At 39.5% G+C, this 26377-nt stretch overlaps 2 protein-coding genes across 2 annotated transcripts in view; both read right to left on the reverse strand.

Annotated features, from left to right (window-relative positions):
* Positions 1–731: 731 nt before the first annotated feature.
* On the reverse strand, positions 732–5350 carry mns1 (meiosis-specific nuclear structural 1). The gene is made up of 10 exons (XM_058381372.1): positions 5191–5350; positions 3654–3878; positions 3416–3543; positions 3226–3328; positions 2909–3138; positions 2508–2724; positions 2285–2392; positions 1859–2116; positions 1090–1215; positions 732–1003 (listed from the first exon to the last, which is right to left on the reverse strand). The coding sequence occupies exons 1-10, from the start codon at positions 5209–5211 to the stop codon at positions 890–892; spliced, it is 1530 nt and encodes a 509-aa protein (XP_058237355.1). The 5' UTR covers positions 5212–5350; the 3' UTR covers positions 732–889.
* A 3108-nt stretch (positions 5351–8458) lies between these two features.
* Positions 8459–26377, reverse strand: part of itga11a (integrin, alpha 11a) — a 50429-nt gene continuing 32510 nt past the window's right edge. Inside the window, exons 17-30 of the mRNA XM_058382304.1 lie at positions 23886–24025; positions 23515–23625; positions 23307–23392; positions 23010–23214; positions 22158–22256; positions 16067–16143; positions 14245–14328; positions 14072–14162; positions 13874–13987; positions 12699–12782; positions 12122–12232; positions 11728–11823; positions 9770–9883; positions 8459–9546 (exon numbers count right to left, since the gene is read on the reverse strand). Of these exons, the coding sequence (XP_058238287.1) occupies positions 9469–9546; positions 9770–9883; positions 11728–11823; positions 12122–12232; positions 12699–12782; positions 13874–13987; positions 14072–14162; positions 14245–14328; positions 16067–16143; positions 22158–22256; positions 23010–23214; positions 23307–23392; positions 23515–23625; positions 23886–24025 (1490 nt within the window). The 3' untranslated portion in view covers positions 8459–9468. The remainder of the gene's footprint in view (positions 9547–9769; positions 9884–11727; positions 11824–12121; positions 12233–12698; positions 12783–13873; positions 13988–14071; positions 14163–14244; positions 14329–16066; positions 16144–22157; positions 22257–23009; positions 23215–23306; positions 23393–23514; positions 23626–23885; positions 24026–26377) is intronic.

Genomic DNA, 26377 nt, shown 5'->3' on the forward strand with positions numbered 1-26377 from the left:
AGTGATGTTTATTTAAAATTTATGAAAGGAGTCATGGGGGTTTTTTGCCATGGGAGAGTCTTCAGATGATTTTACAGGATTTTATTTTGTTTTAATTTGGAGAGGGAGGGAAAGTAGGCACCTGTTACAGCTGTTATCACCTATATAAGTTATACTGTTTACCTATATAAGTGACTATTGAAATGAACTTGTGTTATAGGTTTACAGTATAACTGTTCATTCAGAATTGTAAACACTAGCAGATGGTCCTTACTTATTCACTTGCTATATTAGTTATAAGTAGAAGCTCTAAATTGTCTGTTTGCTTACTGTATTAACATACTGTGAACTTGTTATAAAGCTTAGGAATTTCTGAAGAGGAACCAGATCAAATGAGAATGCATATATTAGATGCTAAGCTCCTTGGACAAAAAAAAAAAAAAGTCATATGTACCAGAACAGCACCTTACTGGATACATGAAGATGATCCCTGTAAGCGTATCAGAATTCCTAGTCCCTTTCACTTTTTTCTTCTCCTTATATCCCCTGTGTAATGAATGAATTTACTTTATGTAAAATTTTCAAAATATTGCACTGGTTTATTAAAGGTGATCTCAAAATCTCTATAATCTCTAATCATAAATCTATAATCTCAATATCAATATCAAATCATCAAAAACGAATTTCCACAGAGAATAAGATCACACCTGAGATGCTGTTATTAAATAAGCAAATTATTTCAGATATAAGCGTCTTGTTTCAGGGTGTTTTTAATGTTTAAGATGTGAACAGTTTCTCCAACGGATGTATGGGTTTTTACAAATGTAAAAAGCTGGTTTGGACTATCATTTTAAAGAAACTACTAGTAAAATCAATTGTCTGCCATCTAGTGGTCACAAATAGATAAGAGTTACTGCTCATCCTCTCCATAGTCCTCCTCGGAGAACATGTCAGCCTGACGTTTCCGAAAACTGCTCTTGAAGTCTTCGCCAAAATGCTCTAAATCATCCTCCCTAAAAATTCCCTGGAAACAAAAACAAAACAAAAATGAATTAATCTCAGTCACACAAACAGCTAAAATTTAATTTAGTAATAAAGTGATTTCTTTACCTTTGGTAAGTACCCCAACAGCTTTGAAGCATGGAGCTTGAGGAGCTTCAGTCTCTCCTCCTCGATGATCTGTCGACGCTGAGTTTCTCTTTCCTGTTCCAGCGCTCGCTCCTCCGCCTCTCTCTCCTGTACACACAAATATTATAGATCAATATCTCCTTCTGAAACATCACACCTTCCTCGATATATCTAAAATACACTAAATTGCCAAAAGTTTTGGGACACCCCTCCAAATCATTACATTCAGGGGTTGGACTCGGCCCCTTAGTTCCAGTGAAAGGAACTCTTAATGCTTCAGCAACTTTGTGGGGATGACCCCTTCATGTTCCAACATGACTGCACACCAGTGCACAAAGCAAGGTCCATAAAGACATGGATGAGAGAGTTTGGTGCGGAGGAACTTGACTGAACTGCACAGAGTCCTGACCTCAACCTGAAAGAACACCTTTGGGATGAATTAGAGTGGAGACTGACAGCCAGGCCTTCTCGTTCAACATCAGTGTCTGACCTCACAAATGCACTTCTAGAGGAATGGTCAATAATTCCCATAAATACACTCCTAAACCTTGTGGAAAGCCTTCCCAGCTGATTTAGCTGCGATTGATTAACTCCATATTAAATTCATGTGCATGTAAAGGCAGACGTCCCAGTTTTGCCATGGCTTGCATGTCCCAAAACTATGGCAATATAGAGTATATAAATAATTGCGCTGCACATTACACAAAACGAACATTACATCTCTGTAGGTACTGTCTAATTTAAGCTTCACCTTATCAGCCAGGTATTTCTGCCTTCTCTCCTCTATGAGCTTCTCCACAGCACGTTTGTGTTCCTGCTGCTTCATGCGCCGCTTCTGAGCGTTCATCTGCTCAATGCGGTCATCTTCAGCAAACTTGGCTAACATCGTGTGCCTGAAAGCTTCCTCCTCCTCCTTCTCAGCCTGAAGGCGCAGCTGTTTGAAGGCCAGCTGTTCCTGGCAGGTCTGCTGCAGCTCCAGCCTCTGCCGGATTCTCCGCTCCATCTCCTCCTGTGGAAAAAAAAATAAAAGAAATTAAGATGAACAGAAGAGAAGATTTAGAGAGATGGCTGTTTTGGTGAAAGACGTGTCCAACAGAAATGCTACTTTAGCAGAATTATATATTTTAAAATAACAAACATGAGTATATTAATATATGGTTGAAAGACAGATTCTCACGATTTCTTTCTGCCTTGCAGCCTCTGCCTGCTCCTCGAGATAGAGCTCCTCACGGACACGCTCCATCTCTTCACGCTGCCTCTGTTCATTTTCAATCTTCTTAGTCAGCTAAAGGAACAGCAAAGCATTTATCCAGAATTTATTCATCAATAATCTGCATTTCTGAGCACAGTGTTTACTGACAGGCGTGAAGGTTCCAATTTTGTAATTGAGGTTCACCCACCAACTTGTGAAGCTTCTCCTTAGATGCCTCTCTCTGTCTTACACTAGCCACCCTGTCCTCTTCTTTCCTCTCCTGGTATTTTGCATACTCCAAAATTCGCCGGTTCTCCTCCTCCATTTTCTCTCGCTCCAGGCGCCTCCACTCAGCCTGCTGCTTTTTGAACTCCTCGATGTATCGCTGTGTGGCTGTGACCGTTTCGAGCCGGAGCTCATGCTTCCTAGAAAATGAAACAAGCCACAAAAATCCACAACAAAAATCGTCATATCTGATCATTTGCTAAACTAGCTGCTAATCCCAGTGAACCAGCCAGTGAGAGAAGATATAAAAAAGATATAAAAAAAATATATCAGTTCAGTCAATAAAAATATTACAGTATTTGTTAGAAAGGAGAATCATCTCACTTGCGATCTTCCTCATATATCTTTCGCACAATTTCATCCACCATGAGTTTCTCCTTGAGGAACTCTTCATACGACTCCTGTCTCTTTCTCTCCTTCTCCTCCAGCTGCTTCTCCAGTTCCTGCTGATAGCGAACCACTTCCTCGTAGCGCCTCTGCTCCTGCTTCTCCTTCTCCATGGCTGCTTGCTCCTGTTCACTATTCATCCTGCGTGCAATGTCAGCTTGCTCCTTCTGTAACACAACACATCCACAAAAGTGGGTCAAACCTTTCCTTCACATTTTAAAGACCTTTGTGTAGTTCAGAAAGTTCACACTCACCATGGCCTCATACTTCATGGCCTCCTTCTCAGCTATCTGTGCTGCTCTGGCTCTGTTTAGGTAAGCGGATTTAAGCTTTGCCTCTAACTCCCGAATCTCCACACTACAGTGAACAGAACGTAGATAAAGAATAAATGAACTGCACAGAATGACAACAAAATCCATGCTGTTGTTTTCCAGCTCTATCCACCTGTTTTGTTTGATGTACTGCCTCATTTTCTCGTCTCGCATTTTCTCATAGTTTATGCGGGCCAGTTCTTTTGCCATCCTCTCCTCCTGCTCCAACAGCTTCTCCTTGTACATCCTGTCCTGCTCTGCCTGTGAAAACAAAACGGACTAAAACCTACTTTTGGAATAAACACAGAGTATATGTTGATCGCTCATATATTGTACAATGTGAAAACATTCAAAGAAAGATAACACCATACCTTCAAGTAAGCTTCCTCAATTTGTCTCTCGTACTCCTCATCTTGAACCATGCGCAGATACCTTTTCATCTCCACTCTCTCTTCGTTCTTGAGGTTGGCCTGAATCTGCTTCTCTTCGGCCACATGTCTATTCTGATCCTCACGTTTCTCCTCCTGTCGCCTGAAATTGGCGAGTGCTCGCTCGTACAAGCTGTGAGACATTCTGTGGCGCTGGCTCATGGCAGTCTGGAGATTAACAGCAATGTAAACCAACATATGTTTCTAGAAATAATGGCAATGTTCAAGCTCAGCCTTTCATAAAAAAACGTATATGCACACACTGGTTTGATTACAAAGTCCAAAAGTTGCTGCTTTGAATGGATTTATTATATAATTATCCAAGGATCCCTGTAATTGACCATGTGTGTATTTACCTTTTACTCAGTTTTACAATTTTCCATAACCAACAACAACTGAGAAACAGTTCCTTATATAATGTGCACTATATTGCCAAAAGTTTTGGGACACCCCTCCAAATCACAAAATTCAGGTGTTGTTTTACAGGGGTTGGGCTAGGACCCTTATAAGTGAGCTTGGTGTGGAGGAACTTCACAGAGTGATAGAACAACTTTTGTGATGAATTAGAGCGGAGACTTCGAGCCAGGCCTTCACGTCCAACATCAGTGCCTGACCTCACAAATGCGCTTCTAGAGGAATGGTCAAAACTTCCCATAAACACACTCCTAAACCTTGTGGAAAGCCTTCCCAGAAGAGTTGAAGCTGTTATAGCTGCAAAGGGCGGGCCATCTCCATATTACATTCATGTGCATGAAAAGGCAGACGTCCCAGTTTTGGAACGGCTCACAGTCTGCGCTCTAATTCATCCCAAAGGTGTTCTATCAGGTTGAGGTCAGGACTCTGCGCAGGCCAGTCAAGTTCCTCCACACCAAACTCCCTCATCCATGTCTTTATGGACCTTGCTTTGTGCACTGGTGTCCAGTCATGTTGGGACAGGAAGGGGCCATGCAATTGTCCAAAATGTCTTGGTATGCTAAAGCATTAAGGGTTCCTTTCACTGGAACTAAGGGGCCAAACCCAACCCATGAATGTAATGATTTGGAGGGGTGTCCCAAAACGTTTGGCAATATAGTGTATCTTGTTACGATGAATGCTCGACTGCGCACGCGCACAATCTTTGCTTTCGTCCTTTGATTAATAGATAAATCCGTGCATTAACCAGCACCCTAGACCATTCCCATGTTAATGTCCCTAAGCCATATTAGTTTTTACTAACAGGAGAACTGATTAGTTGTTAACGCGTGTGTTCATTTCTATCCTCAAGGCTAAAAATATCGCGATGTTATGATGACCATATTGTTGCTAGAACAAAACCGGCCACGATCATGCAGCATTTTTGTGCAATAATGCACGTTTTTAACGCTAAAAACCTATAGGTAAACTTGTATGTATAGGTAACATGGCATTCAAACAAAAACTCATGAAGCATCTAAAAAATAATTATTATTCTTCCTATTTTGAAGCATCAAGAATTATTTACCATGCTAGTCGAAGAGTTCATCACTCAGGTCAATGTAGTTGTTTTTGGAGCAGAAACCTATCGCTAAAAGTTAGATAGATATCTGCTGTCCTTTTCTTCCCATTCGTTTGTAAATCGTTCCCAAGGAAACCAACACTAACCCTTACTTGCCTGCAAACTCGACAGTGATTGGTCAATACAAAGGTCTGTGTGCGCTTCTCATTGGTGTGAATAAATAGCGCCGTATTGACCACCCTGTTCATTTCCGCGCCTCCTTAAGGCCAGTGTTGCCAGATTGGGCTCAATTGGGCTCCTTTTGGTCACGTCTCACCGGGAAAAAAATGCACTGGGCGGGTTGATAAAATTTAGGTTGGTTTTTGATGCAACTGGCGGGTTTTTATTTTTGACTATAAACATGATATTTTGTTAATTTTCTATTCAAACGAACTTTACAATAAAGTGTAATATGTAATGTTGACGTTTTAGTAATATGGTTCGGTTTAGCCAATAAGGTTCAGGTGAGTGCTGTCCAATCAGACTTCAGTCTTGATTAGCGGGTTGCTGTAATCGTTGTAATCACAAACTGTTATTAACTGTTATAACTGTTTGTTATTATATTAATTATGACAGTATGCATTTTGGGCTGGTATTTCTTTTTAAATGGGCGGGTTTTAAGCTGTAGTTGGAATGGAAATCTTCAGTCCAATCTGGCAACCGTGCCGAAAGCGCCAGAAAACCTTTTATCAACTGTTTACGAACTGATTTTTGACCAGGAATCCTTCATTAATTCACAGTATAATCAATTAATTTTTAATTCATTCACTTCACCTAGAACAAAAAAAAAATACTTCAGTGAATCATGTGCAAAAGAACATCTTTTTCAGATCTTGAACTTAGTGTGCACTATACATTTCCCATAATACACCGATCAGCCATAACATTATGACCAGTGAAAGGTGAAGTGAATAACACTGATGATCTCATCATGGCACCTGTTAGTGGGTGGGATATATTAGGCAGCAAGTGAACATTTTGTCCTCAAAGTTCATGTGTTAGAAGCAGGAAAAATGGACAAGCGTAAGGATTTGAGCGAGTTTGACAAAGGGCCAAATTGTGATGGCTAGACCACTGGATCAGAGCATCTCCAAAACTGCAGCTCTTGTGGGGTGTTCCCGGGTCTGCAGTGGTCAGTATCTATCAAAAGTGGTCTAAGGAAGGAACAGTGGTGAACCGGCGACAGGGTCATGAGCGGCCAAGGCTCATTGATACATGCAGGGAACGAAGGCTGGCCCGTGTAGTCTGCTCATGTGAACGAGCTTCTGTTGCTCAAATTGCTGAAGAAGTTAATGCTGGTTCTGACAGAAAGGTGTCAGAATACACATGCATCACAGTTTGTTGCTTAATGGGCTGCATAGTCACAGACCAGTCAGGGTGCCCATGCTGACTCCGTGCACCAACGAAAGCGCCAACAATGGGGACATAAGCATCAGAAGTGGACCACGGAGCAATGGAATAAGGTGGCCTGGTCTGATGAATCACGTTTTCTTTTACATCATGTGGATGGCCAGGTGCATGTGCGTCACTTACCTGGGGAACACATGGCACCAGGATGCACTATGGTAAGAGAAGGCAAGTCGGCGCAGGCAGTGTCATGTTTTGGGCAATGTTCTGCTGGGAAACCTTGGGTCCTGCCATCCATGTGGATGTTACTTTGACAAATACCACCTACTAAGCATTGTTGCAGACCATGTACACACTTTCATGGAAACAGTATTCCCTGATGGCTGTGGTCTCTTTCAGCAGCATAATGTGCCATGCCACAAAGAAAAATATGTTTCAGGAATGGTTTGATGAGCACAGTGAGTTTGAGGTGTTGACTTGGCCTCCAAATTCCCCAGATTTCAATCCAATCAAGCATCTGTATGATGTGGTGGACAAACAAGTCCGATCCATGGAGGCCCCACCTTGCAACTTACAGGACTTAAAGGATCTGCTGCTAAAATCTTGGTGCCAGATACCACAGCACACCTTCAGGGATCTAGTAGAGTCTATGCTTCGACGGGTCAGGGCTGTTTTGGCAGCAAAAGGGGGACCAACACAATATTAGGCAGGCAGCCATAATGTTATCCCTGATCGGTGTATGCTAAGTATTTGGAAAATTTTAAAATATGCCAGTTAATAAAACTGCACATAGTAGATAAATGAAATGGTTGTCGTACTTGAAGCTGATAATGTGCTGGTAAATCTCTTTCATGATTGGTCAGTAATGTGGTGATGGTCCAGTTAAACAGAAATTACAAAAATCAGCCAATTATGTTTGCTAACCCAAAACAAATGGCAGGTTTGGTTCATTTCCTGCAGTGGAAGCACTTTCAGTCTGCCCTAGAGCTTTGGTTTGGTCTGCTTTGGTTCACTTTTGGTTCACTGCCTGATTAAGATGCACTCGGACCGCTTATTTTGGTTTGCATCCAAGATGATTGCTGTGTCATTCTCCCCTGCATTAAGAACGGCAAAGAGGAAGAAAACACGCCAGGGATTTATTTAAAACCAACGAAACACTGCCTACGTGAAAGCATATCTAGGGATTGTTTGTGGTTCTTTAATAATCTATAGTTATTCATGTTAATCAAGAAATACATGAATTGGAGAGCCCGAGAAGAAAAATAAGAAAATGGCATAATAAAACACAAAAATAATGCAAAATGCCCGAACTGATGAATTACCTTGCTGATCTATTCTATGCATAAACAGATAAATTCAGGCAGAAATAATAATTCTATCTGAATTTCCTCTTTACAACAGATTCGTATATGTTTGTCTAAACAATTTTTGTTCATATTGAAATGATACAGACACTCTAATAAAATGGTATTAAGTTTTATTACTTTTTGTACAAATACTCCATCGGTTCCTATTTTTTTTTTTTTTTTGACATACAGATAAAAATGATAGTACACTTAAATTTCTCTGACTATAATACATGCTTCATTTTTGACACTATACAAAATAACAATCGTAAGTATACCTGAACATTTCGGGAATGTTCTGGACATTGTTTTTAAATTACAGTTATGCTATCCACCGTACAGGTAGATAAACTGGGCCTGGTTGGGGGAAAAAACAAACAAACTATTGGTCAATAAGCCTACCCTTTCTTAAAGGCTATTTGTTGAGATGCAGAGTTTGTAAGCAGAAGAGAAACACTACAGCTCGTCTTAAAAGCCAAACTAGAGCTACAAGGTAATGCCACAGTCCTTATTGAAGCAATATTACACTATTTCTGGCTTAGGTTATAACAAAAAAAAAAAAAAAAAAGATATTCATAACAAAATTCAAGTTTGCATTTTTATATCAATATCAAAAGTGCATCAAAGATTGATCTAAAAAAAAAGGAAAACAGGAAATCATCCTCTCAAAGAGTAGAGAATCATTCGTGAAGAACAAACATATTTGCTAGGGCAAAAATGTATGTGTTATTGTTTTAGGATACCACAAGAGGACAAAAAAAAAAAAATCCAAAACACTGTTCATTTTCATACCAATAAATTATAACCACTGAAAATAAAAAAAAAAAACAAGGAGCTAGTTTACACCAGTGCCTAATATTACATCTTAAATCTGTTGACATCAAAAAAAAAAGAAAGAAAAGCAAGCCAGCTCTTGTGCCAACTTCTGCTCTCCGATTCACCACTTTCTCTATTTCCTAAGATTTTTTTTATTTTGAGAAAAAGCACCAGGAAACATGGCCGTTATGGACAGTCACAGCCCTTTGAGGTTTCTCTTGTATATCTTTGCAAAGAAGAAGTTTAATTTGGCATAGGATCAGATGTGATGAGTCAGTTTCCATGTAAAAGTTCATGTTCCCAGAAGCTGTTCTCCTGAAGTCTTTAAATGCAATCCCACTGTCGGTTGTGACTGACGATCAGATATGGAGGCTTGTCTGTGATGCAAAGGCTCAGTAAGCAGTGCAGGCCAGGTGAAAGGTGGTGCAGTGTTTTTTTTGTTTGTTTGTTTGTTTTTTTTTTTAATGAATGAGCAACAGATTGTCCAGTGCACTGAGCAAATCCCTCATTTTCTTTTTGTCTATTTTTGCCCGTCTCATGTTTCTTGCTTTGACTCTTTTGCTCACTTTCATTTTCCTCTTATTATTGACATGCGTACCAGTCTCATTTATATAATCCTCTCTCTACCTCTTTTTCTTTCTCTTCCTCCTCCTCCGCTCTGTTCCAGAGACGTGTAGTTTCGTAGCGGGACGCTCCCTGAGAGTTGGGCTAGGTTAAGCCCTGTGGGCAGCTTGCGTTATCGCTCCTCTGCTACTTTCCCGTTGGCCTCATTTTCTGCCTCCTCCCTGGGTTTCTGTCTCTGGAAAAAACCCAGCTGGGGAAACAGAAATAGCCGGGAGTTACCATGACACATACAACAAGACAAACGTCTTGTGAAACAGTTGTGAAAAACATTGAATTTACTTGAAACCAGTTGTCTCAGTTCTACCGTAGTGCAAAAATAGTATATCATCTATTATGTAATAAGTATACATGCTAAAATATTGTGATCTGACATGATTTATATCGGTTTCATATTTACATCCAGAATTTATTACCTTCCATAGAGCTAAAATGAGGAGAGAGAGTAGCAACAGTCCACCTAGTGTACTCCCGATAATAATCCAGATGGGAACGCGATAATCTTCCTCCTTCCTCACTTCCAGAATTATCTAAGGAACAATGCAGTCTTACATTATGGAGTTGTACAGTATATATTTATCAACTTTACATTAAAAATAAAAAAATGTTCAATAAATCAGAGGGAAATCACATTGTGCCAAAAACAAATTTCTAACATGGTGATAAACATATATATATATATATATATATATATATATATATATATATATATTTTTTTTTTCATCTTTCCTTTATAGTCTTCTTGCCATTTAAATGATAGATTTTATTTAATTGGGATATACTTTCCTATAGGACGACTGAGTGGTATTCTCAATAAACAGAGAGGGTTTTAAGGGGTAAGAAATGTCAATAATAACTAATCCTAACTAACTTGCTGATTTTTTTTTCTATGATGCATTCTCCGACAGTGTCTATAGATGGCAGAAGAGTTCAGTGTGCTGAATAACAACTGCAAAAAAGTCTGCTGGTCCTTTCGGTCCTTTGGCTCCAGGTTATTGAAGTTCACTATAAACTTCCACCGTCTGAGCTGGTAAAAGGACGTCTCCACCCCTGACTGATTAGTGTTACTACACCGTCTTAAAGGATCCGCACACAGTACCTCAGGTCTGTACTTTCATATTCAACATGAGGTTCTGTTTAGGTTTGTAAATACTTTTGAGTTCTTGTGGGTGATGAGTGTAGAGCACAGCTACAAAGGTTTTGCTGACTAAGATAACATTCAGTTCCAGTGCATAGATCAGCAGTCATCAACTGATGGATTGCAGACCCAGTAATGTATTTAAATGGATCAAACTGAGCACTTAAATAATGCTGGAGTAGAACCAATCAGTTTAGTTCTAAAAAGACATGAATCAAATATGTTTCTGTAGCAGACCCCCTGTTTTGCATTCATGTAAATAATGTCATCATCACTTCAGAGAGTAGCTACAGCGCAAGAGACATTACATTAGAAACATCACTTTTTGAAGTCCATGCAATAAACAAACTCCATTTTCCAGAACACACCGTAGCCTACAAACATGGCTACACTTCCCAGAATCCTCTACTGCTAACTTGTTCTCCTGGACTTTAGATCAAACTCACCTGTTGACAATCACATACACACACAATGCTCCGATTGTCCCACGCATCTGACTTTCCCAAGCCTTCTCTACTGCGTTGTTTATTCTGTTTTTGTGATCATCTGCCTTCCTGATTTACGTGTTGTGCCTTTGCCTAGTACACTCTGATTGATGACCGCCTGACCTATGCCTGTTTTTGACATTGGTGCTGCACGATGATCTGGATTTGTCTGCATTGCTCTCATTTAAAGCACTGAACTGCATCTGTCCCAGTCTGACATTCCTGACAGTCATCTATTCGTAACCTGTGGCGCTAGTAAAGTGAATCAACACTATGAGGCAAAATATAAACGCTTCAAATCGTCTAATCCATAGCTATAATCAAATTATTAATGATTAAGCAGTCAAAAGGATGTCAGTCATGATTTCCTGGGACCTTTGTAAGCAAGGAATTTTATGTCACTGGACCTTTGGAAAACCACAGGCCTAGATTTTGCATTCACAGTACTAAAGAATGTACAAGGTCAAAAATGTTCAAAAATTAGGAACAAGACAGTAATATTTTCCAGATGGGGCCTGGTCACTGTCATACTAATCAGTCAGATATTAAACACTAACAATATGTCAATGAAACAGAAGTGTTTTGCAAAACCACCTACTCTTACATCGCAATCCTTAATAAATTTCATTAAGAAGTCCTTAATTATTTAACGGTGTGGCCGTCATTAGTGTTTATGCATTCTCATGCCCCAAGTGTATGTGGGGTTATGCACACGGTTTCCTGCCCACGTGGAAGTGAGGATGTGACTCACATGTCTGACGGGCCTCTCTTCTTGAAGGAACATGGGACTGGCCTGGCTCAGCTCCACCGAGGCTGTCGTCACCAGCTCCAGTGTTTTAAACTTCAGCTGGACATGACAGGATAAACACACAGTCATTTCTATGGCCCACACACACACACGGACACACAGAATGCAAGAGAGGGCAGTAACTGATGCAATATACATGGAAGAGAATCAGCAGTGATAACAGAAAATGATATGGAGTCATTTCTACAAGAGTGGTGTGTGTCTTTTCTCTTGTTTCTAAACAATGCTGAGAGATGACCAAAAAGTGCTACTATACGGTGTTGTTTTTTTCATACACAGTGCTTCTAGAGGTGTACAGATCTGACCCCTGAGTAACTGAATGATAGGTTCTACTTACTTCATGGAGAGAGTCAACACGCAGAGATCCACTGATTCTCACGCTGACCTCCTTATAGGAGCTTAAATTCACATTGCACTGAATCGGCACAGCCAGGGAGTTGGTATAATTCTACACACACACACACACACACACACACACACAAGGTTCACAAACACACGTACTTGCAAATCAACTTCAGCTGCTTGTGGCAAGATTACTTCTCTGTCATGAAGAGACACACTTCATTAAAAAAAAACCCTTCCAGTGATATTAAGACGTTGTTAACTTAATGAATCCAGTTAATAACACTGGTTGAAGTGCAGTTGCACTGATGAAAATCGGTTGACCGCATTTTAAAGGATAAACCAGTGCAGTAGAGACTCTCTGTCTTACATAAAGCAACAATTTGGCATGCTAGATGACCAAACGTTCAATCTGCTTGCCACAAATGGTGATTAAATAGCCCTGACATCACAGGAAAGGATTTTAGAATTAAGCAAAAGCACCAGTATAAAAAGGCACAGTGTGGTTTTTAGATGCACTGTGTGATATTAGTAACAGAATTACAGACAAAGATGACATAAAAAAGACTTACCAGGCGAGAGACACGACTCAGGTCCTCTGGTGATGCTCGACTGTGTGCTATGTGTTGAGGGGGAATGCAGTGAGTCCCATCTACCTAAAGGCAGAACACAGCTCATCACTTCACCAGAAAAGGGATTATGTTATATTAGGTTGAATCGTTTTAAAGCATAAATTGAAATCAGTATAGAAATATAGTGATAGTCTATAGTATGACGCAGTCCTGGACAGACATTTATTTAGAAAAGTCAAAGCTCTTGGCCAGTCCCATGCTTTTGTTGCCTGGAAACTGAACTGACTAGACTAAATAATTTGTAGCTAATGTAATAATTGACAAACTAGTTAAGTGCATTAATATACTAGAGTACGTAAAATGAACAAGTATACGATCATAATCTTCTTGACGTAGCACATCATGAGAATGAGTTGCCGAGTTAATCAGTTATCTGTCCTTGCGTCACACATGAAATATATTGTTAGAGTCTGGCTAGTCTCTTTACGTTGACATGTATAACCTTAGCGTAGAGTTTTTATGACAGGTTTGTGTTGCAATTTATGTTGTTTCGGTGTCTCTGTTTCTTTTGGACTTTAGAATTTTCCTCCCAATTTGGTCACCTGCCAATTCCAACTTAACACCGAGCTCTCCACAATCACGTATGACTTGAAAATGCTGAGGCATGTGGAACTAATACTTCTATATTTTTGAACTGCAGGTCATGCTATGTCTCATGCTATGTTTCTCACACTAGGAGGATAGAGATATCTAGCTTGTTCCTCATACATGTGTTCACAGGTGCCCATTATTGACTAGTGATTACCAGGAAAGAGAAAGAATTCCATTTACAGAAACAACAAATATTGCTCTCTTATATTCTGGTTCCCGATGGCTGTAGCATCATCAAGGTTTTAAATCATGATCTAACAACAAAACCAGCCTGACCAATCAGCAGTGAATTAAAAAAAAAAGAAGCTAGAATACTGGACTGGTCCTGGTCTCCAGCACTGCTGTTGTTTTTATCCACCCCAGTTACCCATTACTTTGACCTTGAATGCATTTGGTAGAAAAATATATATACTCAGAAAACATCAGTGGCGACTTTACACCTCTCCTGCTCACATTTAAATTCCTTTCTGCGTTCCTTAAGAGTAATGGTCTGATAATTCTTCAGCTTGCTATATATTACTCACCTGGTCTATGTGAAAGTGTTGGATCTGTAGGAAGCGATTCCCGTTTTTCGTCATTTCTGGGATCATAATGTTAAGCTGTAGATTTCTCACTGGGAAGTAGCCCAGGTTCTGGATCTGAACAACACAGAGAACACAACGTTACTTTTTTCTTCTCTTTTTACTTAATCAACTGAGAAATAAAGGGTAAGTGGGTCTCACTTGGAATGTAAAGTTGAAAGGCGGACGGAGGTTTTCTGCCTTCTCCAGAGCAAGATTGGCTTTGAGCTCCCAGTGCGATGGAGTGGAATCTCTACAAAGGCAAACAGACAATTTCATTTCTCATCCGATTTAGAGTTACAGGAAATCACGCTCATACATATACTCTGACTGACCTCGTGAACAACAGGTCAGTCTCGTATCTCAGCGTGTAGAAGATGTCGTTTATGTTGTCGTGTAAAGCCACTTCTTCTCCATCACTAAAGAGAGACAAGAATGAAGAATATGATGTGCGCTACTTCAGTTAGTCTACTGTTCTCTATTAATATTCATTAGTTTCACATTTCTCCAGTGCCCATTCATCAGTCTTGGATATGTTAGTTCACAGTTACAGCCATAAATTCAGACTCGGAATGATGCCAGACTGAAATGTTTTAGTAAAACAGTCACTGGGAACAGTCAAGTGACACTTAGTCACATGTGGAAATTCCTGAAGTTTTTAAGGGTTTTCACAATGATGGGGGAGAAGCTCTCTCTCTCTCTCTCTCTCTCTCTCTCTCACTCACACACCCACACACACACAAACAAGTCATCTTAAAATGCCAGCACTAGTAAAATTCTAAAGACCATAATGCTTTGATTCTGACTGAATGTTTATTATTTTTATGAACTTAGAAAATGGAGATAAATCTTATAGAAAATCCTGAGAAAGAAAGGCGTTCTTAATGATTCTTTGGTTCAAGCTTTCTAAAGAATTATATTATGAAGCTTTTTTGAAAGAGGAAAGCTTCTCATATGGTTTTATAAAGAACCCAGTTCTGATGATTATCATATGGGCTTTCTATCATAGCAAAATTAAATATAGATTCATGCCTGTTGTTAAGAGATCACATGTAAACAAGGTTTCCATCAACAATCCTAATGTTTCTCTGAGGAAACTTTTAGAAGTCCAGAGTAGATCCAAATAATCCTTAACTATCCATATATCCTTAAATAATCCTTAACTGTCCTTCTTCTATGCATGTACAATGGAAATTCATGTGTTCAGTAACTATACACCAGGGTTTACAGGCTAGGTTTTGTTTTCTGCTGTGATCTGTGATTGGGAGATGAAGAAGAAAGCTGTGACAAATGCTCAAAGCATCAGACCACACAAATGTAATTTGGAAAAGGCTATAAATAGCCTCTATAAAAAGTCTCATCTTAGAGGAAGCGATTACAATGATCTTGGACATGTTCTGGGGGTCTTGGGCAAGTCTAGAAGAGCATGATTCATAATGATGTCAGATTTAATAAAACACAAGGAGGTTTTGGTTTGCTGGGCAGTAAGATGATATTCTGAAGCTGTAGCAGTTTGACTAATGCAGCTTCCGGGGGTCAAAGAGTCAGAATAAACCAAGCCCCTTCTAGCTAGCATTCTGAAAGAGCCAGTAACATAATTCAAAATTTGGCAGTGCCAAACCACCTATTTCCTTAAGCCTCTGTAATTTTCAAAAATGGATATCCTCATCCTTTCCAAATAATATTTTTACCAAAAAGCAGGCATGAAGGAGATAGAGAAAGCCATAATAAACTATGGAAGAATACGAAATGTCTGGAAACAATAGCATTGTCTGAGTTATCTATAGGCAACACTATATCACATACACTGTATAATAGATCATATTTATTCAACAGTGGTCATGACTTGTCGATTAAATAATTACTATTAATAATAATTCTTATTTCATTTTATTTATTATGATTTTATTCATAAAAACAACAACAACAATAATAATAATAGTAATAAATAATAATAATAATAATAATAATTATTATTATTATTGTTATTATTATTATTATTATTATTATTATTATTATTATTATTATTATTATTATATAAATGATAATTTCAACATAATTTGAATTAAATTATAATCTTTTTTTAAGTAGTGCCACACGAGACAGGACAAAAGGGCACTGCTGAGTGTTAAAACATTTTTAACTTGAGTTTTTTACCTTCCAGCTGCCAGAATGACCCGAACATGGTCCAGCAACACTGAGCTAATAAATTCAAACTCCAAACGGAAAGTGACCTGGAGAAGAAAAAAACAGAGACAGAGAGAGAGAGAGAGAGAGAGAGAGAGAACAGATTGTTATTTAAATCACATAAGCAGGTAGGGTAAATATGATCTGTCTAGATCTGATCATAAATATGATTTTATCACTGCTGCAAAAAGTCTGTCCAATCATCCTCAGCGAGCTCACAGCGATTACACATGAGTGAGTTTTTATGTCTCATAAGATCGGGGAGAAATAGTCCCCATTGTATAGAAAAGCTTCCAACAGCAACAGTGCAAGCTTTCACACAGGGTTTAGCAAAAGTCTTCAATAATATGCTGTAAGTCTGTGGCCTCGAAGTAAAGCGTCTACGGGCGCCAAAGCACAGCTTCACAGCCGCTTCACTGACAACCAACACACACACACACACACTTTAGAATGGAGAAACGTTATGTCATACGTATCATGCAGAACGTGTGTCTCTCCTTTCTAAAAGGATTTCTTTGCTTGCTAGCAGCTAATATTAACAGCAATTGGTGCTAACATTAAACACTGTTAAATTCCTTTAAAAAAATTGCATTCAGTCAACTTTTAGGACCCTAAGAGTGTATACTGGTGGAGATAGAATAAGCATTTGCAGTGAATGCTACTTCACATGTTATACCAAAGCTATAGATATTGAAAACTGTCTGAACAAAAACAATCACTAGGATGCAAACAAGAGTTTCCTTTACACAGCAAAAAAAAAAAAAAATAATATGAGCACTGCTTAAAATATCAAATAGTAATGCTCAATAAGATGGCTGTATTACATAAGTATCCTTTCAGGTTGGTTAAGCTTGCGTTAAGCTTGATTTGGGAAAAAGTTGATAGAAGTTACTGGACAGACCTGATACTTAAACATGACCTAAGAACGCCACGATATTCCCAATAGGCTTTTGTTAGGAATTCAGTCCTAAGAACATACTGAAATCCTGCAAAGTTTTGACTCCTGAAGCTGTTTTTATTCACAAGGTAAGTAGTCATACCAATAACTAGGTAGCTAATCTGGTGTTCACAAATGTGTGACAAATGACATTAAGAAAACAAAGGCAAAACTCCAACAAAAAGACCACTGCCTATAAATTTGTTTTCTACTGAGTAATAATTAAGAGCATATTTGTTGGTAAAAGTCCACTTAGCTGAACTTGGCACCAAGTGTAGGTCACATCCTGTATTACTTCTCATCGAAAACAAATTGCCTTTTTTTAATCAAAGGCATTCAGTCTGTTAACAAAGAAAACATGCATGTAAGCAAATCTAATGAGTACAAAATCTCTTCTGCCCTTCTCACAGCACACAGAGGAAAAACAAATACTAATGCTAAATTGCTGTCTCTTAAGAGTAATACACCCAAAGGAGAATAGTGATATGGTCTGGAATACCACAACAACCACTGCACCATGATGTCCATAACCTTGTCACTGTGAAAGACTCCTGCAGTAAAACTACTAGTGTTTATTGCGTCCTATCCCAGTCTGAACACCGCTTATGTGCACAGCAAACCACCTAATGAGGCCCTAACTCCCATATCCTCTAGTTGCATCCCTCAGCACTGATGGTCTTGACACAGAGCACACACAGTCCCACCTGATAATAGCAGCACTCAGCTGTAACCACTAGACCTCTCTAAAAAACCCACAGGCATCCGCGTCTGCAGAGAATACAGGAGATTCTTTTTTTTCTTATACCTTAAAGTGTTCTAGGGATGGCTAGAAGGATATTCTGAAAGATCTCTTTGGCATGCCTCAATGAGAGAAGAGGATTCTGGGTAACAGTTCTGTCACTGCTATGTGGAAAAAGGATCGTGCCTGGAAAAAGTGGCAGAAGTGGTGCGGCTAGGAGGCTTCTTTCTGCCTCCTGGTGCTGTCCAGGAAAGGCATGGAAACTCTTTGTCTGGATCGAGGTTGCCAGGTTTTTCTTGAGTAGAGTTCTTAGGGCATAAGTTTTTTCAGCTGACTCTAGACCACCCGCTTTAGATCAAAAAAACTTGTCTTTGTGCCTGAAAAAAGTCAGGTGGTGGAAAATATGCTGTCACAAAAAGCAAGATATAATAAAATTCTAGCATATTGATCATAAGGAATAAATAATCGTAGTTGTGTTAATTTGCTGTTTAGAAATCAGGGATTAATTGACGACTCAACCCTTTATATGAAGCTTACTACTAGAAATCTGCTAATAGGTGGATGGATTGCTCTAAATTGGTCCTAGTTGTGAACAAGTGTGTGAATGTGTGTGTGGATGCATGATGCCCTGATGTCCTTTTAAGGTGAAAAATTGTGGTTAAATCAAGCAGTCAGACATGTCTGAATAACAGATAGTGAAATGTACTGCTTTTGCCCTTATGGGCACAACTGTTCAGTGTCTCTTCTTTGAAATAATTTTGAGGTCTGAATACTGGTGTGTGCAAATTTGGTATTAACTCCTCAGTGTTGGCAGCTAGCACACACTGAGGAGTTAATACCAAATTTGCACACACTCCTTGTTGCCAAGGAGTTGTGGTGAGTTTTCAGTTCAAACCTCTGTTCTGTGCAATATTTCAGCTGTACAGAGGAAAAGAGAGAGAGAGAGAGAGAGAGAGAGAAGATGGACAGGGTGAGAGAGAGAGAGCAAGAGAGAAGATGAACAAGGTGAAAGAAGAAGAGGGGGGAGAGAGAGGGAGAGAGAGAGACAGAGAAGAAGGACAGGGTAAGAGAGAGAGAGAGAGAGAGAGAGAGAGAGAGAGAAGAAGGACAGGGTAAGAGAGAGAGAGAGAGAGAGAGAGAGAGAGAGAGAGAGAGAGAGAGAAGATGGACAGGGTGAAAGAAGAAGAGTGGGGGAGAGAGAGGGAGAGAGAGAGACAGAGAAGAAGGACAGGGTAAGAGAGAGAGAGAGAAGATGGACAGGGTGAGAGAGAGAGCAAGAGAGAAGATGGACAAGGTGAAAGAAGAAGAGCAGGAGAGAGAGGGAGAGAGAGAGACAGAGAAGATGGACAGGGTAAGAGAGAGAGAGAGGGAGAGAAGATGGACAGGGTGAAAGAAGGAGAGGGAGAGAGAGAGAGAGAGAGAGAGAGAGCGATGGACAGGGTGAGAAAGACCCACTCCCCCAACAGACCTTCCTAATTCTGCTTAAGTGTGATATCAGGAACAGAGCAGGAATTTTGGCAGAGATGTTTAAGAATGTTGATGTCCTGGTGTAAAGTGAGTGTATACAGGCCTGTCTTGTGTGAGGTCACTAAACCAGGGTGAATCTCCTCAGTTTCACTGTTTGGCATTAGCTCACACAGCAATAAAACATATCTCCATTAGTGGTGTATAGACGTCACATTAACTGGCTGCGGATTTACGTCCCAGCACCTTCATCCCGAACTGGACCTTTACTGGATTTACATAAAAAAGCTAGTAGTGAGATAAGAGAAAGTACCACTTGAGTACCAAGTTAATTCATTTATGATTACGAAAGACTTGGAATGAAGTTTGCCACATTGTCCAGATTTACTGCCAAATGTACTCACATTGTGAGAAACTTTGGTCTTATGGAACTCTGCATTCTACATTTCCACCCAAACTACACACACACACGCACACATCCCAGTCCTAACTTGTTTAACAGCACTTCTGTATCCTTGCACCAGTGGGAAACTCTTGTTTGTATGTTTACAAGTTTTGATTTAGAGCAAAGCCAAAGTAAGTATTTTGCTGAAGAATTAGCAAGCTAAGAAAATAACCACAGGGAAGTTAGAAGAGATTTTTGTTACCACACAGCAACCAGAAGCCCAGTTCACATATACAGTACACAAAAAACTAACAGAGCTCATAAATCTCACAAGTCAAACATCATCCACTAACTAATTCATGTCCCGTGACCTTCCTGATCAAATCCTCAGCTTCATTCAAAATGTTGCAGAATCAAATCTACTGGGAAATAAGTAAATAATAAAACACAATGTGGTGAAGTTGATTGTAAGCCTATAATAGCATGCTGTGAAGTGCATCATTCTTCTTATGATTTATTGATGAATGACATTTCAACATTTTTACCTATTTATATTTATATTGAATGCTGTGGAATGTTCACAAAAGGAGACAGCTTGTCATATTACAGAGAAACTGGAAAGCACAAAGTCTTCTTTCCTGCCATTGTGGAAAACTTACTGGAAACACTGGAGACTTCCACAGATGCAAAATAAATGTCTTTACAGAAATCTTAAGCCCTCAGGAATCATACATTTGCAGCCTTGGTTGTAATTTAAATCACAGATATACACTATATTGCCAAAAGTATTCGCTCGCCCATCCAAATAATCAGAATCAGGTGTTCCAATCACTTCCATGGCCACAGGTGTATAAAATCAAGCACCTAGGCATGCAGACTGTTTTTACAAACATTTGTGAAAGAATGGGTCGCTCTCAGGAGCTCAGTGAATTCCAGCGTGGAACTGTGATAGGATGCCACCTGTGCAACAAATCCAGTCATGAAATTTCCTCGCTCCTAAATATTCCACAGTCAACTGTCAGCTGTATTATAAGAACGTGGAAGTGTTTGGGAACGACAGCAACTCAGCCACGAAGTGGTAGGCCACGTAAACTGACGGAGCGGGGTCAGCGGATGCTGAGGTGCATAGTGCGAAGAGGTCGCCAACTTTCTGCAGAGTCAATCGCTACAGACCTCCAAACTTCATGTGGCCTTCAGATTAGCTCAAGAACAGTGCGCAGAGAGCTTCATGGAATGGGTTTCCATGGCCGAGCAGCTGCATCCAAGCCATACATCACCAAGTGCAATGCAAAGCGTCGGATGCAGTGGTGTAAAGCACGCCGCCACTGGACTCTAGAGCAGTGGTGACGCGTTCTCTGGAGTGATGAATCGCGCTTCTCCATCTGGCAATCTGATGGACGAGTCTGGGTTTGGCGGTTGCCAGGAGAACGGTACTTGTCTGACTGCATTGTGCCAAGTGTAACGTTTGGTGGAGGGGGGATTATGGTGTGGGGTTGTTTTTCAGGAGCTGGGCTCGGCCCCTTAGTTCCAGTGAAAGGAACTCTGAATGCTTCAGCATACCAAGACATTTTGGACAATTCCATGCTCCCAACTTTGTGGGAACAGTTTGGAGCTGGCCCCTTCCTCTTCCAACATGACTGTGCACCAGTGCACAAAGCAAGGTCCATAAAGACATGGATGACAGAGTCTGGTGTGGATGAACTTGACTGGCCTGCACAGAGTCCTGACCTCAACCCGATAGAACACCTTTGGGATGAATTAGAGCGGAGACTGAGAGCCAGGCCTTCTCGTCCCACATCAGTGTGTGACCTCACAAATGCTTCTGGAAGAATGGTCAAAAATTCCCATAAACACACTCCTAAACCTTGTGGACAGCCTTCCCAGAAGAGTTGAAGCTGTTATAGCTGCAAAGGGTGGACCGATGTATATATATACAACCAGAGCTGCTGCCGTTATAAAAAAGTCAGTCAACACCTTCAGGCCAAACAGATTTGAGAATCTGCTGTTTTAAAGAGTTCATTCAACTACAAGACAATAAATAAATATGACTCTAGCTCAGATGCCTTGATCTGCAAATTTTAAACCTTATGCCTTCAGTTTAGTGTGAATATTTGGTAGATTTGGTATATATTTCTGGTGGTGAAATACATACACTACCGCTCAAAAGTCTGGGATCAAAATTGTATTGTTTTCCAAGGAAACACACACGGAATTAGTCTGAATAGAAAATATAGCAAAAGAACAGGACATGCTGACATGTCAGCGTTAGAAATAATGATTTTGATGGAAATGATGAACTTTACATTCATCAAAATAAACACCTTTTGCAGCAATTACAGCCTGGGTGTTCTAGCGGTCAATTTTTCAAGATAATCTGATGAGATTTCACCCCATTCTTCCTGGAGCATCTCCCACAAGATGGATTGGCTGATGGAGTCTTCCTCCTTAGCTGAAATCAAGCTAAAATATGCAAGTGATCCCAAACTTTTGAGCAATAGTTTAGGCCATATAATTGTTTTTTAAAGCAAACACTTACCTGTGTTTTAGCTCTCATGAAGGGAGCACCGACATCGCAGTACTTCTCATTTCTCGACTTGTCTCCACTGCGACAGTCGATCTGTATGTCTGAATTATCCTAAAACAAAAATGGTCACACCATTTAAAAAAAAGTCTTTGCATCTATAGTTAAGTGCGAAAAATTTCATTTCCCCTTTAAAATAACGTCCTCATATATCGATATTAATATTACAAATGTAGAGTCATTTTCTATGAAAATTGCCTGATCCTGTAATGCTTTTCTGCTAAAACTCTCTTATGACCCAAATATTACAACAGTTGAGCAACTGTTCTCTTTATATCAATCTCAGATGTTTGTATCTCTGCTTTATAATTAGTTTGAAAGTGTCTCATTAAGCTGTCAATGAAAAACAGCACATGACCTAAAAAAAGATCTAAAAAGTATATAAAGTGTTTATGGACCCAAATTCCAACAGCTGGGAGCTTTATTCAGGAATGAACGAAACATCGTCATAGGGGGAAAATGCCAGGGAGATAAAATAAATAGAAATTAATAGGAAAATAAAAAGAAAACCTAACATTTTAAGGGATAAAGTATAGACAGACATAAGACATAAGTATGATTTTTGCCTAGAAATTATTTTATTACATTTTTATACATTTATATATTAATATTTTAATCTATTATTATTATTATTATTACTATTATTATTATTATTGTTAAAATATCTACTTTTTAGCCATTTCAGCTACACATAGACGGTTCCTGTAATGGTACATTTGCTTTTGCTATTTCTTCAGTTCTACCTCTCTCAAAACAATCATCTGTGTTTCACATCCTTATCCCTCATATCCCTTTACAGTTTCTTACCTTTATTATAAGACTGGAGAACTGTAGGTTTCTGGAGTATGAGATGTTAAGTTGGGCTCTATAAGCATTTTCTCCTCGGTTCTCCAAACGAACATCCATTACCATTTTCTTCCTGGATGCCTCTATCACACGCTCGGTATCTTCAGGTTCACTTTGGCTAAGACACAATGCACTGCTCACTCGAAACACCTGTCCACAGAACTGCCTAATATAGAGCAAAGATGGAGTCATTTTTGAAACTGTTGTGTTTAGTATGACTATAGTTATATGTGTGTGTGTTGGGGTATGTAGCCATACTTGCGGCTAATCAGGTCAGTTTGTGATTGTAGCACCAGGTCTGGGACACAATGATCGTCCTCATCACAGCCGTTCCAAAAAGGAAGCTGCAGTAAAAACACAAATGCAGTGGTTTATGAAATATAAACCATCATGTCAACCTGTCAGCGAGTCCAGACATCATAACATTTCATGCAGTTTGCAAGGGTTAGAGAGTGCAGGGACTAACCTGGGTTCTGACGGTAGTTGGCCAGGTATCATCTAGTGTTGGACCATTGTCTGGATCCTGTAGACCTGTTTCCACTGTAAATATGATGGGTCTGGCATAGTCTGTTGTTTCCTTGAATGATAAGAAATAATACGACTCAAATACACAAGGCAGCACAGCAGTCTTTTGTTTAAAGGATGGAAAAAGAATCTTGATGACATTTTATTTCTATTAGGTCTTCTCGTAGCCAGCTGTCATAACTCACAGCTCTTCTGTGTTACAAAGTGGACAGTAGGGTGTGAAATATATAGCATGGCTTAGCAAGAGAATCTCGAGTTACTACATGTGAAGCAATGTTCAGCAATGTTAGTGTGTCTAAGGTGTGAGCTTACCATTACGTGGAAGTAGATGTGTTCACAGTTCTCCACTCCAGGAAGTATAGTAAGATTTTGTGACTGCTGCCGGTCTGGATCATCCATCACTGCGCGAGGGTTGAAGCGCTTCTCCTCAATGAAAGTATTGTACCAAATACCTAGACAGAAGGGGAGACAAGGCAATTCTTTCCTTTACTAAATATGCAATCATATCGGTACTTTCTACTCACTACATTTTTTAATTCTACATCATAACATTTCTCTATAATTGTACACTGATCAGGCATAACATTATGAGCAGTGACAGGTGATGTGAATAACACTGATTATCTTCTCATCATGGCACCTGTTAGTGGGTGGGATATATTAGGCAGCAAGTGAACATTTTGTCCTCAAAGTTGATGTGTTAGAAGCAGGAAAAATGGGCAAGCGTAAGAATTTGAGCGAGTTTGACGAAGGGCCAAATCGTGATGGCTTGACGACTGGATCAGAGCATCTCCAAAACTGCAGCTCTTGTGGGGTGTTCCCGGTCTGCAGTGGTCAGTATCTATCAAAAGTGGCCCGAAGAAGGAACAGTGGTGAACTGGCGGCCAAGGCTCATAGATGCCCGTGGGGAGTGAAGGCTGGCCCGTGTGATCCAATCCAACAGACAAACTACTGTTGCTCAAATTGCTGAAGAAGTTAATGCTGGTTCTGATAGAAAGGTGTCAGAATACACAGTGCAGGATGGGTCAGGGCTGTTTTGGCAGCAAAAGGGGGACCAACACAATGTTATGCCTGATCTGTGTATATTTTATTTTAAAGCTATAAAATGCCTTTTTTTTACCATCAAACATAACTAATTTACATTTAGTAATTATAATCAGTGGGTTTTGTGGGAGATTCTTATTTCTATTATTGTGTAGTATTGTACTGTTTGCATAGGTTTGCTCACCTGTGTAGTTCTGTGTGGTCTCATTTAGTTTGTTACTGTTTTGTGTACCAGTTGTACATAGTAGTTGTACATAGTTGAAACAATAATAAAGCCACTTCACATGACTCTAATTTTATCAGTTCATACCTTTCCATTTTAACTTGGGCAATGTATTCCAAGCTTCTATTAATTAATTAAAAGTATTCATTAATACTACCTTTGTATATTTCTACACGCTATAGTAGACACAAACACACATCCAAAGCTGATTAAGGTTTCCATCATCCCACATGCCGCATGACGTCTACAATTGGATCCACACTTAGATCCTTTCTCTTTGTTAAGGTCTTTGATCTTTGTTAAGACGATCTCCAGGGTCTGAATTCTTTCCACCTACTACAGTTTCATAGACTCTCCTCCTACCACAAGCAGAACTTGAAAGCACTAACAAAACAACAATTTGTATGTTCATTATCATTATTTCTGGTTCGTCATCAGCCAGCTCAATAGGTATGTCCATGGCGCAGTTGATGAACTCCATAGAGCTCAAGATGCACAATGTATTTTATGGCTACAATACAGTAAGCTTTGATTTAAGGGCCACTAGAGATGGGATGAAAATAAGAGATGTGAAACCTGGGAGTTTAAAGTCTTAAATTCAGACTTAAAATGAATCCTTCCACTGACACATAATATAAAACCTTTGCTGCTTATGGAGTAAATACTATTTACGTACTGTATTTGCTAAACTAAGCGCCAACTTCAGTGACTGCATTGAAAAACTGCCTTTCATTTATCTTCATATTAATAGATAACTGTCTGTTTTTTTTCCCTTTAACTTTATAATTCTCTAATGCATGTCAGAGACAGTACCCCCAAAAAATCCCTGAAGCAAGGATGCAAATTAGAATCAGATAAGGAGGAGAAATGCACTAAAGATAATACACTAAATCTAAGTGATAAATCTTGAATCATTTATTTCAAGCCAAAGCAGACTACAAAGCCCTACTTCGAAGTCACCCAAAGCCCTTCTGTAAATCTGAAGATAATTAGCATTAGACAAAATATCGGTGGGAAACCTAAACAAGATGTGCTGCACAATTTACTGCCCTGGCTGTCCATTACAAGCCAAACTTGACATCTATCTGTGACTATTTCTTTGTCTAAGACTATCGGCGAATGGGATGTGGATGCTGACAGGTCATACTGGTTAACCCAAAACACATGCCACTGTAGGACCTGAGGTCAAAATGTGATTGGTTTTTCACAAATTTTGCAGCAAATTTGTGATCAGAATGCGGGTGTCAGGCTGCGAGTGGGCCTCATAAGTCGTAATCCTCTCAGCACTATGGTGAGCAGACCTGCCTTGGAGAAACAAGTGTGCTTTCTCACTGTCCTGTTGCGTTTCTCACACTTAGTATCTGACTGCACTTTAGACAAGATAATTGACTTCCTGGCTTTGGCACAGACAGAAGCACTGTGTCTGGAAAGCAAGATCTATAAGAAAAACACTAAAAAAATATAATAAAAGCACAGCAAGGGAGTGTGTCATCTTCATAAACCTCACATATATCCAGACAAGATATTTCATTTACGA

Source organism: Hemibagrus wyckioides, linkage group LG27, assembly GCF_019097595.1.
Source record: "Hemibagrus wyckioides isolate EC202008001 linkage group LG27, SWU_Hwy_1.0, whole genome shotgun sequence".
NCBI classification, from domain to species: domain Eukaryota; kingdom Metazoa; phylum Chordata; class Actinopteri; order Siluriformes; family Bagridae; genus Hemibagrus; species Hemibagrus wyckioides.

Coding starts and splice junctions, on each gene's coding strand:
- mns1 (XM_058381372.1), bottom strand. CDS start 5,211: ATGAACTCTTCGACTAGCATG. Junction 3,139..3,225: donor CCATGAAGTATGAGGCCATG/GTGAGTGTGAAC, acceptor GTTGTGTTACAG/AAGGAGCAAGCTGACATTGC. Junction 2,725..2,908: donor ATATATGAGGAAGATCGCAA/GTGAGATGATTC, acceptor TTCATTTTCTAG/GAAGCATGAGCTCCGGCTCG.